The 15878-nt window shown below is 36.0% G+C and overlaps 1 protein-coding gene across 1 annotated transcript in view; it reads right to left on the minus strand.

The window, feature by feature from the left end:
- Nucleotides 1–12283, minus strand: part of LOC135744688 (uncharacterized) — a 35181-nt gene extending 22898 nt beyond the window's left edge. The window contains exons 1-7 of the mRNA XM_065263002.2: nucleotides 12128–12283; nucleotides 11179–11249; nucleotides 9951–10313; nucleotides 9129–9303; nucleotides 8818–8945; nucleotides 7701–7994; nucleotides 1295–2032 (exon numbers count right to left, since the gene is read on the minus strand). Coding sequence (XP_065119074.1) covers nucleotides 1295–2032; nucleotides 7701–7994; nucleotides 8818–8945; nucleotides 9129–9303; nucleotides 9951–10313; nucleotides 11179–11242 — 1762 coding nt within the window. The 5' untranslated portion in view covers nucleotides 11243–11249; nucleotides 12128–12283. The remainder of the gene's footprint in view (nucleotides 1–1294; nucleotides 2033–7700; nucleotides 7995–8817; nucleotides 8946–9128; nucleotides 9304–9950; nucleotides 10314–11178; nucleotides 11250–12127) is intronic.
- Nucleotides 12284–15878: the final 3595 nt, after the last annotated feature.

Consider the following 15878-nt stretch of genomic DNA (forward strand, 5'->3'; position numbering starts at 1 on the left):
CCATTGTCTTTTTCCTATGATTATTTTAAGGTACTCCATTCACTACCAGTATCTGATTGCTCAGCTGGGCTCGAAACAAAATACACTCTGCTTAAGAAATGACATCAGCCATGTTGCAGTGTCCAGACCTCAGTACCCTAGCAGACCTCTATATTTATTCTGGTAAGAGTCCAAGGTTTTATTCTGCCAAGTGTGCACTCACTACAAAGAATAGTGGGAAAATAGATTTGTTAGGGCATTCCCTCATAAACAGGTCATAGAAATGGATTCATATCATCTGTGTTGGGACCAGATGCTGGTTAACAGACCATCATTAACACATCAGACCAGCCAACTAATGCTATGTAGGTAATGATTTCAATATCACAGTGCTAAGCCAATAGTATGTTGTACTTATGTTTTCAAAAGGCTTATCTCTAGGCAAGGTGGACACATCTGTTTCCATTAGAAGAATCTTAAACAGCATGGAAACAGGAATATTTTGGAAAGTGCAAAACAAAAGCTTCGTTCAAAATATAAAAAAACCCATACTTAACATACAATAAAAACATACTTAACAAAATGCATGTGGTTTCATTTTGTGTGTATTACATATACTGCAACAATTTCAAGCAGGTGATTTCATAAATATGTTTGCTCATACATGATGCACAAACTGATGCTGAAATTAGGCTATATGCTTACTGCTGCATACCTTTCTCTATCTTTATGTATATACAGTATATAATGTTCAGGACCCTGGACAGTACTGTAAACACTACTGTGATATATTGAGGTATAGTCAGAATCTAATGGGAACTATGGCCATTATTTTGTTTTCTGTAAAAGAAATACATTTACTTGTCGGACCATGGATGATGTTTTGACAGTTCTGTTTAACTATTAAAAGTGCAATGTATAACTTTTAGAAGGATTTCTTGACAGAAATGTAATATAAAATACATAACTATATTATCAGGCCTGGGTTGTTTCAACTCGAAATGTAGGGTTGTTTTAACCCATTGTTGGGTCAAATATAAAAATGTTCTGGATTCATTTCAACTCAGCTGCTGGGCTCATCCCTTTTGACCCATCGCTGGGTTGAAAATAACCCTTTTTTAGTGTAGTTAAATTAGATTCTCTTACTACTAACGCATGAGTAGTAAAGAATTGATTTGTACTTGTTCCTAAGATACTAACGACTCAAAGGTAAATAATCAAATTAAAATTATCAAATTCTGATTACAATACAGCTCCATTACCTTGTACTACATTTTGTAATATTCAAATAGTCCAAATGTAGTGAAAAAAGTACCTGATTTGAGATGTCTGGCCTCTGTGATGGTGTCCTTGGCCTCTGTTAGTGTCTCCTTGGGTGTCTCTAAAGCGTCTGAAGCCGCTTTCTCGTGTGATGTTGCATGATCAGAAGGCGAAGGTGTTCCTGTCACTGTTCGGTCAGGAACTTCAGATCCATTAGAGGTCACTGTAGGTTCAGTTTCTTGGCTGGTGAATGTCTGTGCGAACAGATGAGGTGAGGGTTCTGCCATAACTTTGCCTTCAATGAAATTGTCGTCATACTCAGAGAACACAGTAGACTTAGCACTCTCAAAAAAAGTTGTCTCTGTCATTATATCCATAACGGCTTCTGTGGTAGCGGGGACAGCAGTTGTAGGTTCTTCGAGGACTACATCGCCACGAACATCTTTTACTACATCTTTTACTTTTTCATCAATCGTCTGAGTTTCAAAATCACTAATATCAAAATCTGAAAGTGTTGATGAGAAACTTTCCTCTGATTTGACACCGACTGTGGGTGTTTTGAAAGATTCCAGATTGTTAGAAACAGGGCTTGTCTTTGGTGGTGCCATGCTTGTAGAAAACATATAAGGGGGATCTGTTGGGGCCTGACCATCAGAAACGTTTGTAAAAAACTGGTCATCATCAGAAGCATCCGTCTGGACTGTGGTCTCTGTAGTGAGGGTGGGCTCCACAGTGGTAGCATTAATGACCGTGACATCCACCCAAGAGGACTGGTTGAATAAAAACTTAAAACCTAAAACAGAAAATATGCTGTTATAGTATGTTCACAATTTTTAGCACTACAGACCCTGAAATATGAGTAGATCAGATGGATGGAAACCATGCAACACATCTAGTAATATAATATAAGAATGATTAAAAAAATAAAATAAACAAAATCTCTTTATTTTTTGTCAAATAGTAAAAGACAAAAAAAATCTTTTAATTTTAAATTTTTAGGTTTAATCAGCTAGGATTAGTCATTTCAACTGTGTTGACTAGTGATGAGTTGCTGTAACTTATCAAATCAAGTTGAATTTGCTTAGGTTAAGTCAATTTTATTTTATAAATTACAATACAGTTAAGTCATTCCCAACCAGCCTTTTTTGTGATTTTTAAAAAAGTTTTAAAAAGCCTTCCAGGAAAGTTTTCTTCTGAAAATATATAAACATACAAATATATCAAATGAAAGAACAGAACCTCTGTTTTCAAACAAACAATAAACAAACAAAACGGGGAAAAAATATTTCGTCATATTTATATTTTTTTCTTTGTTCATAAACTCTTAAATATTGGTATTTTTCTTGAGTAATCTAGAGCGAGGAATGCGATGCTTCACGTTTGGTGGGTACACAGCCTAAGGCATAGTTTAACATTTATAGTATTATTGTGATCAGCCTATTATGACTTTTTTTCCTTGTTGCTAAAGCAAGTGGATGCTTTAAAATGTGCAACTCTCAGATAACAATTGCCGTTACACCCTTGGGTAATAAAGTGTTTTACATTTTTGACTATAAAAAAAAAAACATTTGAAGGAAAATAAGGGCTTGGTCAGTATTAAAAGCTTTGTACAAACAGCTCTTTCATTGTATGCAATGTCTGGCTTTAAAAAAGTAAAGTTTAACTGTTGATAGAACATCCGTTTAACTCATTTGTACCGTCACACTACAGCCAAGCATTATTGTGTTAACTGAATTTCCTTCATATAAACAGCTTACATGATCCTAATGGATGTTTAGCTCTGTCAACCTTATGTGTTCACTAAATAAAAATCTCAAACTAAAAAGCATAATCTTCAAAGGTTTCTGTAATAAAACAGGCCAACAGCCAAAGCTCCAGCTGTTCTGGATTATGCCCTATTTAGCACTGTCAGCCATGAGGTGTCTTTTCCTTTTCGGAAAAAAAAGTGGCTTATCCACGTAATCTATTGTCTGGCTGCTTTGGAACATGAATATGCTTACGTGTGAATTTCTATAGTTTAGCCTTAAGCCGATTCAGACTGGCACACTTATACCAGCAGGGGAAATGCATTTCTATTATGTGTATGTATAACATCATTTGTTTTACTAGCCTTTCTGACTGGCTAATGCAGATATATTACAGTGGCTCAGTCTTAAAACATAGTGGGCGTGCTAGCATTTTAAGAAATGTTATGGTTTCCAACAAATTCGTGTCATAGTTGTTTTACAAAAATCTATTTAAAGGTTTAAAACAAATGATTGAATGGGCTTGTGATACTCAGATTTGCTGTCTAGACATCTCAGTAGGTTAAAATACACACTGTTAACATTCCACTTGTAACATGCAAACAAACATGAGAATCAACCCACTATGTAAGAGAAGATATTTAGGGTATATTTACACAACAACAATTGTACTTAAAAGTTTGCGTGCACACTACAAAACTGTCATCTATTCCCACAGATCTGTCAAAAAAATCGACTTAAAACAATGCATTGTGTGTGCAAGGCCAGTAGTTGGCGATTGTAAAGAAGCACTACACACCCGCACACACATACTTTTACAGAACGATGAATACAAACAAAAAAGATGGTGAAAGCATCAAGAAATTGTATTACTACTTTGTGACCCTAAACTATATAGCGCCAACATTTCGTAAACTTAGTTTTAAAAGTTGTGTCTTGAATAGCACAAACACAGTCCTGTAGGCCGCCCAACAATGTTGTTATGGTTGTCAAATCAAGCATGCCTTTACACTAAACTCTGATAATATACATGCGCATGACGTAACCGTTTTAACAAATTTTTACACAAAAATTATATCCTTTAAAAAACCTGCTTTGCATTTTTAGGACTCCAATACGCCATTGTGGTGTAAAAGAACAGCCAAAACATATAAAGTTACTAGTTTTTGATTGATAACGTTGTCATGTTAACATAGACTAAATGGCCATTTAACGGACGATAACTATAACTAACTTTAAAAAAAAAATTATATTATAAAGAATAACGGAGTTCACACCACAACTATAACTATAAAGATACAAGGAGCGATATTTTTTTGATCACTTTCTAAGCATTTTTTTGACAGCCAAAACTATTTAAATTTAAAGGGGACATATTATGAAAATCATACTTTTTCCATGTTTTAGTGCTATAATTGGGTCCCCAGTGCTTCTATCAACCTAGAAAATGTGAAAAAGATCTACCCAGTAATTTAGTTTTGGTAAATCATTCTCTGCAAGCATGTGAAAAAATAGGTCACTGAAATTTGGCTCCCCCTGTGATGTCACAAGGGGATAATACCGCCCCTTAATCTGCACTATCCAACCATGGCACTGCCATTTAGTGCAGAGATCAGCTCATTCGCATTCTAAAAAGACACACCCAAAACATTTTTGCACACACTTACAAACTGGCAATTTTAATATGATAAAATAATAAATCATCTATATGGTATTTTGAGCTGGAACTTCACATGTGTACTCTGGGGACACCAAAGATTTATTTCACATCTTAAAAAAGTATTGTGAAATGTACTCTTTAAAGTGCACGCGTATTTTAAATGGCAGATGGCACTGTGGAGAAGCTCATTGCTGAGGTCCATAGCATAAAATTACCTCAGGTGTCTAGCGGTGTTGGAGTTGCAGTGAAATTGGCTTCATAATGTGTTTATTCTACTACACTGACTACACTAAAGGTAAGATATTAATAAGTTTTGATAAGTTTTAAGGACGTCTGCTGGTTATAGCCGCTAAAAAATGCAAAAAGAACAGCACATCTAAACATTTAATGACATGTAAACAATTACACACATTTTTAATGTGCAATATTAGTTAATGCCATTGAAGGGAAATGATTTGCGCGAGAACTGTGACTTAAAAGTTATCGTTATTGTCCGGTGGTGCAGACGCTAATAGGCCTGTAGTTATCATTATAGTTAACGTTATGGTTATCGTTAAAGTGTGAATGGCCCTTAACATTCACACTCGTTACAGGCACACAAACGTGATAATCAACCCACCATGTAAGAGAAGCCATTTAAACAGCACTCAATCCCACAAGGATCAGAGAGGATTTACAGAGTTGAAAGTGAACTAAACAAAAAGAGAGGTCACAGTTTTTAGTGTAGAGTGAACCCCAGGTCCATTACTTATCACAGCAGTTGATGGCTGTCATTCTGGGTGAGTGCCCTGACTGGCAGGGGGTAGGTCATCTAAATTAGCCTCAGCTGAAAAGATAACTCCCCATCCGGGTCAGGGGTTAGTGAGACCCACTGAATTTAGAGCTCTCTCCTTTATCCACATGTCTGGTCAGATAAGCGCTGGTGCGAATGACAGGAAGTAAGGAGATGACAGCAGAAAGATGTGGAAAAAAGCAGGTAATACCTACTTTTCTTTCTTTCTATGCTCTAAGAAAACATTTACACCTGGTACTAAGATGTTTTTTGGTCGGTCAGATCACAAGTGGACATTTACACTTGGTGTTTTAAACTGTCTCTTTTGTCCATTTTTGACTGCTTCTGTCCTGATTACAAGGGAATGATCTATGGGCGAATCATTCAACCATGATCAAAAGAAATTACACGCACTTTAAGTTGTCACGCACTACTATTATGTCAGAGTAACGCTGCGTGGTGTTAGTAAGCATGTTGTACAACATACTATGTACGGCATAGGGCTTTCTCAGATATTCACACGTAAATTGAAACAGAAATAAAAGAGGCGGATAGCAGCTGCTTTAGTTTAATCAATGATAGCCTAAAGACCATACTGGACGACGCTGAAGCTGTGTTTCCATTACCCTTTGAATTGCACAAATTGACACTGCATATTGAAAATATTACCAGTGGAAACACATTTTCATTGGCTGTGTTTCCATTGGCTTTATAACTCACGTTATGCGACGTCAACGTATGCGACGTTTAACAGGATCATGCCCCTTCTGGGCGTTAACTACTGAATTTCAAATTTTTTACCATTGTCGCTTGGGGTTGGTTTTAGAACGACTTTTTGTCACATAAAATTATATCCTAACCCAACTCTAACCCCAAGCGACAATGGTTTAAAAATCAGAACACAAAAAGTATAAACCAAGACAGACATCCTAACCCAAACCTGAACTCTAATCCCAAGCAACAATGGTTTAAAACTCAGAACACAAAAACTATAAACCAATACTTAAACTGACATCCAAACCCGAATTCTAACCCCAACCCCAAGCGACAATGGTTTAAAAATTGGAAAAAAATGTAGTAGTAACTGTTCAGAAGCGGCATGATCCTGCCGATTGTCGCATACGTTCACGTCGCATAACGTGACGGCATCACCTTCCAGGATGTGACGCTGAGGGATTAGCATGAAACTAACAGAGTTGCCATTTCGTCGATATAGTGTGCGAAGGATGCCTCTATGCGTCTTTATACTGACGCTGAGGCGTTTGAACATTCTTCCGATTTTGACGCCTTAGAAATGAGAATGTGTTGGTATTTGTTGTAGTCCAAGAAAAGTGATTTACATTAGAGACGATAACTTGCGTCATAATTTACGTTGGGCTATGTACCTTTTACATATTGTTAACATGTACTAATACACACCTTCACACCAAAGGAAATGTAAAATCGTGAATCGGACTATTGGTGCTCTTTAAAGTCAGGACTGATAAGAAAACATTGTGTTTGTTACATTGCACATTAGATTTATAGGCGGAAAGGAGCCGGTCTTTTGTGGCTGTTCAAGCACATTCGACCACAAGAGCTTCTACACCCCAAAAGCAATCCGATCGAATGCTTTTTTTGACTACCTCGAAAGTGGACGAGCTAAAATCGTTTCACATCACATTTACACCCGTATTTACCATCGACCACTTGTGTTCTGATCTACTAAAATGCATCTTAATATCAGGTGTAAACAGGGTCTCATCTTAAAACTACATTTATGTTTGAGAACGGTTTGTCTCGTTGCATAATATTGTGTTAATGAGGTCATCTATGCTGATGGAAATACTAGAACATTTCTCTTTGAACTGCAAGTACCTGTAAACACCAAAGGCAAAGTCTGACAAGAATCTGTCATTTTAGCAGTTGCAGTTGTAGCTATTAAACACTTCAGTGGCATAACGGACCTCAGAACATTATAAAACCAAGCCCAGTTTGGTTTCCTAGGAAACAGGCGGCAGCCCAAAATGCAGAAGAGTGAGGTCAGTGAATCACTTGAGAGTGAGCTACCCTCATGTAAACTTTTCCATCCTCAGCCTAAAACAACCAAAATTAAGAAAAAGTGGTTTACTCTACTGTATTAAATTTTCTGCTTTGTTCTGTTTCCTTTAAAACCCATTCTCAGGAAGTCAGATAAACTTGAAATAGTTTTAAAAGTGCTGTTAGAATGGCTGTTGTCCGATTTCTTGAAACGCTTTACTTATGATACCATAAATTCACAAAGACCACAGGGTAAACTATTTACCTTTGAAACAGTATGCTCCTAACTTCAAATTGGGATCTGGGAAGCCTGTTTGGTTTCGGTGGCGATACATGGTCCGTATTCCCAGCAGACCACCACCACACTTAAGTTTGGGTACAGAGACAGGGTGACGGGCACTGCCATCAGAGAGCCACCCATAATCGCATCGGTCCAGACCCTGTCTCCAGGCGGCGTGAAGTTGACCCGGAGAGGCCAGCACAGCATTCCTGCTTTCACACTCAGCCTTGGCCTCAATAAAAGTCATCTTACGCATGGTGGGGGCAAAGAAAACATTTCCTGAAGCAAATAAAGAAGACCCTATTAGTATTATAATTTTGTTTTGTTAACATGTTAAAACACATTAAGGATGAATTAGATATTAGATCCAGGTATACTTTGACGAGCGTTCAAGCCTTTTAAAGTTTACTCGTCTAATGAGAACAAAATGCAGGTATACAGTACACCATATTCACCACTTGAAGCACTGGGGGGGGGGTGTTGGCAAAATCATAGACACAGTAATAAAAAATAAAACAGAGAAACAATTGTTTTTGCTTAGCCCTGGGTGTTATTTTCCTAAGATGGAACTGAGGTTTTCATGTCATTTACAGAATAACAGTAAAGCCATACCCAGAAGTAAATGAGACATTTTAAACACCACAACATACAAGGGTGTTAATTTCCGAATCCATTTGTCATCCACTCCTGCTGGTTGTTTATTATGCCTTTCTATAACAACACTGAAACGGACACAGCCCACATTTGAGAAAGTCCCCTGAAGTTACAAATCCCTGATGAATTAAATGTTACTTGTAGTGTGTCATCCCATAAATGTTCATACAGTACTTGCGTAGTTAAGCAAACTAAATTAGATTTGAAAAAAACTACAGATTTAAAATGCAAAAGTTTGTATCGTCTCCTTCACTGTTTAACATTGTGGATGTTCTTGGGCAATATGGTTGAAATTCATTTTGATCATGACTGTGGTTTGAAAACTAAATTAAGTGTGTCCACAGAGCACAGACAACAGATAAAGCATTGCTTATAAACTTATCTTCCCACAGAATTGTTGGCCTTTAAAACAAGACTTAAAAAACAACTTGAATAGTAAAACACATACCCTCAAGCTTGTCCACATAGCAGTACACATCAAAAGTTTCAGTGGGGTTACGTGGACCATATGATCTGACACCCGGTTTTTGAAGCAAATTCCCAAAGCAGCCAGGCCTTGGATTAGTGATTGGATATCTACAAATAGATAGACACAATTGAACTACAGTTCATAGAGAAAAAATGTCATTAGTATGAGTATCAATCATTTGTTTAGCTTCTGCAATTTCCTTTTTTATCCGAATGTTTTGTTTAATTTTGCATCGAGCCATTTGTTGAAACAGACATCAGTTAATTTAGGTTGCATGTGTTGCTGCTAACCTCACTGTTTGATCTGCTAACCACCCAGCATCGCATTGGTCAAAACCATCCTCATTAGCTGCTTTCAGTTGTTCTGCTGTTGCGATGGTGGCTCCAATATCCTTACAGGTCTGCACAGCTTCTGCATAGTTCAGACTGTATCTGCTTATATGAGACCTGTAGTGAAACACTACGCCTGTTCAATAAAGAAGAAAACAAAAAATAACAAGTTTCGATTTTATCCATTTACTTTATAAATGCCAATAACATTTAATGTGAGGATAGCACATTGTTTTTTATAATTCCAGTTACTTATAAACAAATTAATAAACCAAGCAGTGTTGGGACATTCATTGAAATGAAGGGACATTCCATCCGCCCCTATAATTGTTTCTTTGAAATCAATTCAAATTAAATGAGTAATGGATCTAATTAAAATCTGAGTGCGTCTTTGGTGAGAGCAGGGTGGTGCTCTGATTCTAAAGCCAAAACAGTTCTGGTTGTCCCATCCCATCCTTTCACATGACCCATACATAAATCATCCCTTCAAACATGCGTCCCAATGTTACAACTTATCCAAGCAGAGGGAAAACATTAAGAGAAGCCAAGTTTATTGGACTGTAAACTTCACTTTTCACACAGTAACATTGATCTGCTAACAACCTAGAAACTCATAACAATTTAAATAATGTGCTTGTGGGTTTCCTCCAATTAACAAGCCCACCAATCATTTACCTATAATTAACTTTGGTTGTGAGCGATCAATTTTCTTTGAGAATTGAGAACATACAACAACTGTGTGTTTCCAAACAGGATTTGACAGGACAGGAGACACATTCTTACCATCAACATCTAAACTGACTGTATCTTGTGTGTCCTCAATTCCAAACATCACTTCACAGCGGTAAGTTCCAGCATCACTGGCCCGAAGTTTTACCATTGTTAAAGAAGCATCCCCGACGTCTTCTGGGTGACTGGGCACAGAAACACGAGTCCGGTATCCTGAACCAATCTTAATAACGCCATTTTGGGCGACAAGAACAGTTGACTCCACATCCCCCTCAATTTTGGTCCATTTGATGCGCAGGTAATCTTTTCCTATGTTGCTAGGTGCAACAGTGGGAATGTTGGAGAAGTGACATGGAAGGGTCACTTTCCCAGATAACAATCCACTGACAGGACCCATCACCATTAATGTGCTAGAGACTGAAAAAAATAACATATATGTATACACAGATGAAGCAAATGAAACCATGTTTCCACTGTAAAAAATTTGCTGTAATTATGCTTGCCAGTATCTTACTGTAGAAGATAAAGACTGAGAATTTAAAGCTAGTTGCCAGTAATACCCAGAAATACTGTGTTTATAACAATTAAGGCAATAATTACTTTATTTCTCTTTATATAATGAAACATATTTTTTTTTTTATACGAAGAACTGATAACCTTAAAGGGGAAAGGATGGACCTGGACATGACTATAAAAAAAGGAAAATCAGCATATACACTGATCAGTAATTTGAGAAATGCTTTGGACAAGTGGGGTTACCCCTGAGGGGTAGCACACCAACATGTTTGTGTGCTTGGCTTCTCAGAGTGATGAAGTCAAGACATCTGTTTGCACCAGACTACCATTGAGCCCTAATTAAAAGGTATACTGTAGGTGCCTGGAAGTAAACCATTAGAGACAGCTGTGAAACAATCGTTTGTGGGAATGTGGGGTTAAAACAGTTTGACCAGATCAAGAGATTCAAGAATATTAAATTCAATTTACAATGAAAGTGTGAAATTGTTGCATGGATTAAGTGCAACAATCCAGAAAGCATTGAATCCTGTATTGCATTACAAGTGAAATTTAATTGATTCCTAAAAAAACCAACAGGAAAACTTAGGCAAGGATAAGCATGCTTGAGTTTGGATATTTCATGTCTCCCTTTCTTTTACACACATGCAACAATCTTGCATGCATAAAATACATTTACATCTGAAGCATTCGGAACATGCAGTGTAATTGGCTATGTTTTTATATAAAAAAAATCATACGATTAGTTGAAAAAGCATTAAAAACTTACCAGGTCCAGTTGTTGTTTGGCATATGCAGATAAACCAAAATATATGTTTTATATTTAGCAACATCTTCTTTCTAGGAGATGAAAAGAAGAGTCATAATCAGTAATTAGATCAATCAAATGTCTTTCTCTGAAATGCAGACTGCACTGAATGACTGACACGTTTGCTATCTATTAAGGCTTAGGTATGCTGATGGACTTCACTCATTTTGGTGAGGCGATGTGGTGGTCGTGTGGAGTGTTTCCACTCAGAGGGTGGGTGGCAAATTTGAGTATTCAGTTGCTTTAATCCCCTGCGGGGGGTGAGACACAAACTTTTGCCAACACTAAGGGGGCTCACGAGACTGCCCACATACCATATGAAGTTAAAAGATTATATAAAACATACAATTTATCCACTTTAAAACACGTCCAGATGACAAATTAATTATGAATCGTTCGTTAATATGCTGCATTAATATCATTAAAACCATTCAGCAACCCTGAGCTCTCAGCGCCGCCGCTTCAGTCAGAAGCGTGCTCGTATCGCTCATGCAGTTATTTCTCTGCTGCCTAAATTAACTCTGCTCTTCAGTGCCTAAATCAATGTAGACTCTATGTGAATGTGATAAACGATTTTAAACATCATTTGCGCCATAACCAGTCACGCCCATTGATGTGCATTTAAAGTCAGCATTAGGATAAAGAATTGAACATCTGTTCGCTTCGTTATGTCATACGATTTATGTGGTAATGTCTACTTCAAATGTTGTGAAAATTAAAAGATAAAAGAAAAAAGAAAGAAAGAAAGAAAGAAAATGTTTCAGTTGAATTTTTGTTTCGTTAACATTTACAACTTCCATCCAATACACTCACTCACACTATGTCATAATTTTATCCTCAAAGTGACTGCATGAAAATGTAGACTACATTATTCAGAAATGACAAAACATGACAGAAATGAGACACGTACCTTTCCTAGAAGTTATAATTCCAAAGAAAATCGAATGCTATAATCCCAACTCACAATGAGCCCACATTAAAATCTTTAGACGTGTCCTGATGTCTGCAAAATTGCGCGTTATTCCTTTCTCCGCTTGAACAATGCCTCTGTGCAGCGCCGTATGGTTCTTCTTCTCGTCAGGACACAATATGGGAAAACTAACAGCAAATTCAAATCCATTTTACACCTAAATAACGTCAGAGATTTAGAGGAGGGGCTCAATGCCACCCGAAAAGTGAGTGGACATCATGTAGAGGGAGGTGCGGGGGAAAGTGCTTGAGTCACACGTCACAGGTGTCCCAACGTGCATAGGCATTTTTAAATACAAAAGACCCATTTATATGTCATTTCAAAAATTGTGTATATTAAGTGTATATAAAAGTGATATCCATCAAGCAAATTAGTTTTTACATTAAAAATGTAACATTGTAAATCTTCATTGTAAAGCATTTATAAATGTGTTTATTAACCAATAGAATAAATCATTATTGAAGCAACTATAAATACACAAATAGAAATATCGTCATCTAACTCACAATTTATTAATGCTAATGCTTAATACGCAAATCTGCCTATATAATAGACTTATGTATTGTGAGGGTAACAGGGGTTTAATGTAACTGGCATGCTTAAGATATAGAGAATAAAATGAATTCTTTTTATTTTGATTAATTATATTAACTTTATTATATATATTAACGTTTGTTTGGCCAAATAACATTGTTAAACTTAACAGATTTAACTCCGTTTTAAATGTTTTTACTGCTTTTGCGCAATTACGCAGTTCTACCTGTAGGTGGAGTCGATTTGAATACGGGCTTAATTGAGGCCAGTGCTTGTCTGTGATATTTTATTGTTTATTTTTTATTTTTCAAACATAAAGCAATAATATTAATTGGGTTAACGTTACACATTAACACACGTGGTACTAATTTAGTTCAATTGCTGTATTTTGTCAGATAGCGATTAGCATGCTTACAATGGCTAATCATTTCACTTTGTACAAGATACACGTCATGCTCTGTTATAAAATGTTACAAATATATATATATATATATATATATATGTATCTTACAAATGTTTGGTAATTTTTTTGTCACCATAATAAATGTGTAGTTATTACGTTTATTTACTTTTTTTGTTTGTTATTTGCTTACAATTTTTAAGGCAACTGTTTCCTAATAGTTAGGTGGATACTAATAAGAAGTTAACTTATATAATTGTTTTTAGTTACCAGTATTTAATTACTAGTACACTCTAAAAACAATATTGGGTTATTTTTAACCCAGTGTTGGTCAAAAAGGGATGAGCCCAGCCCCTTCAGTTGTAATTTAACCAATGGTTGTTTTAACCCAAAATTTGGGCGGTTAAAACTTTAAAACTTAAAACTTTCTGGGTAATTTACCCCAACAGCTGGGCTCGTCCATTTTTGACCTAATGCTGCGTGCCCACGTCAGGAAAATGAATAGAATAATAGAAACGTGTTAAGGATTAAAGTATGTATAGCTATGTCACTCATCTCTTTACATGTTAACTGGTTTACACTGGATATAACTTATTGTATAGTAAAAAAATATTTTGATGTACTTTGTAAATCAATTACAACCTTACTGTGATTGTTTTACTAACTGCTGATCCAACCCTGTATCACGAAATTAAGTACCTGTTTTCTGTGACACTGGCACGTTTTTCCGCCTTTTGCATGAACATGTCACGTATTTCTGTTTACGTGTCACTGTCATGTATTTGATACTCAACTGTTTTGTCCTATTTTCAAACCATTGATGCTTCGGTTTAGGGTTCATAATTTGTGATAATGGGTTGGCTGCCCTGCATAGGGAATTTCTATGGCTAATATATAAGACATGTTGCTGATACAGTATGTTGTACCTTTTCTTGTCTTTGGGGTGTCTAATGCCTAGAATTAGTCAAGGAGGCTGATTCTTATAACTTTCTTCAAAGTTTGATCAATTGTGCATGATGTCATGTGCAACAAATGCATAGGGTGTCAGACTCATAGATTTGCATCATTCAAAGGTCAGACACTCTTTTTGAAATATTATGGGATCACCTCTGGCATAAGCTGAAATTTATGAAATCCTATCAGATGTCCATCATGTCACTGAAACACACCAGTGGCTTTGCTGTCATCAGTACCCCTCACACATGCTACCCCCCTTTTTATATAATAGATTACATTTTATTTTAAAGCGTCACCGTTACAGTCATAATACATTTAAATACAGAGTATTTGATCTCAAACCTAACTGTACAACATCATGAATTGGAAAAAAGGTACTACATGTAATCTAATCTACATAATAATCTGAAGAGACCATGTGACAAACATTTGGAATGTGTATACCAGATTATTGGTCATAACACATACAATAGAAAATCAGCAATATTAAAGTATTAAAGCATCAAAAACATTATCAAGAGACAGAAGTAATTTTATACCAGTATTTTATTTTTAAAAAAAATTTTAAACTACAGTACAGACACTAGATGTTTCAGAGATAAATCATAACTAAAGGGTTTCTGTGACAAACTGATTAATTACGGACCCCATGATTTTTGATGATAATAGTATATGGATAGTTGTCCACATAATGACATAATGTGCAAAATGACACTGTCAACCACATAAATTTTAAAACTGACGGAGATGTGAAATTCCAGGCCAGTGCTTTTCTGGTTTACGTACTGCCTACATAATAGGTCTTACCAGGTCAGCTGGAAAGCTAACCTAATAACCACCACAGTAATCAGTATTCACACCATTGTTTAACTTGTACTAAATAACTTGCAACAGAAAGATCTCAATATGCAAGCACAGAGTACAAGACGGACCTCTCTCACCAAATATCTTTCCATATGGCTTGAAGATCAAAGAGTCTATCCCTTCAAGTTTGTTAAAACAAGTGGACCGTGTATCAAAAACTAGTGACCTGCTAACTCCATATGGACAACGGTGATTAAAACCTTTATTAAACCTCATAAGTGACTTGAAACACTGTTAACAGTGGAAAGTCTGTTAAAAGTCACACATGGCTCGCAAAAGAATGTTCACCACAAAACACAATTCATTAAAATTCCTCAATACACAGTAAAAAGTGAAAGTTCAATTTGCTTAATCAAATTACTTTTATAAATGTTTCACTTAAAGTGAGAAAATGTAAGGTGAAAAAACTTTTAAAATTTCTTAAATTGTTAACACTTACAAAAGAAAGCTTTTTCTACTTAGAATTTTCACTTAAAGTAAGAAAAAAATATATGTATTTTTAGGTGTTACCATTTGAAGTAATTTTTTAAGTTAATAATTACAGTATTACTAGGGCTGTTTGCCAGTAAGTCTTTTTCTTGGCAGAATAAAACTAAAACTAATACCCTCATGCAAATCATTCTGAGAACCAAAATCTGAAGGAAAAAAACAGAAAAAGAATTTCTGGTTCCCAAAATGCTTTGCGTGAGGCTGGTATTTTATAGTTTTATTCTGTAAAGACGAAGACTTGTTAATGTTTTATGTTCATTTAACTTTAAACAAACTGTTGCCAGTAAATAACATACACTTAAATCTACAGTACAGTAAGTTACTGGCAAACAGAGTTTTGTGAGATCAGGTTGGTCAAATTTCAGAGGCATGTTATCAATTACCTTTATTGGAACGTTGCATATAATAATATATAAGCTCAGTTAACATTTGGTTGAAGTCATATTT

Source organism: Paramisgurnus dabryanus, chromosome 5 (genome assembly GCF_030506205.2).
Source record: "Paramisgurnus dabryanus chromosome 5, PD_genome_1.1, whole genome shotgun sequence".
Lineage (NCBI taxonomy): Eukaryota > Metazoa > Chordata > Actinopteri > Cypriniformes > Cobitidae > Paramisgurnus > Paramisgurnus dabryanus.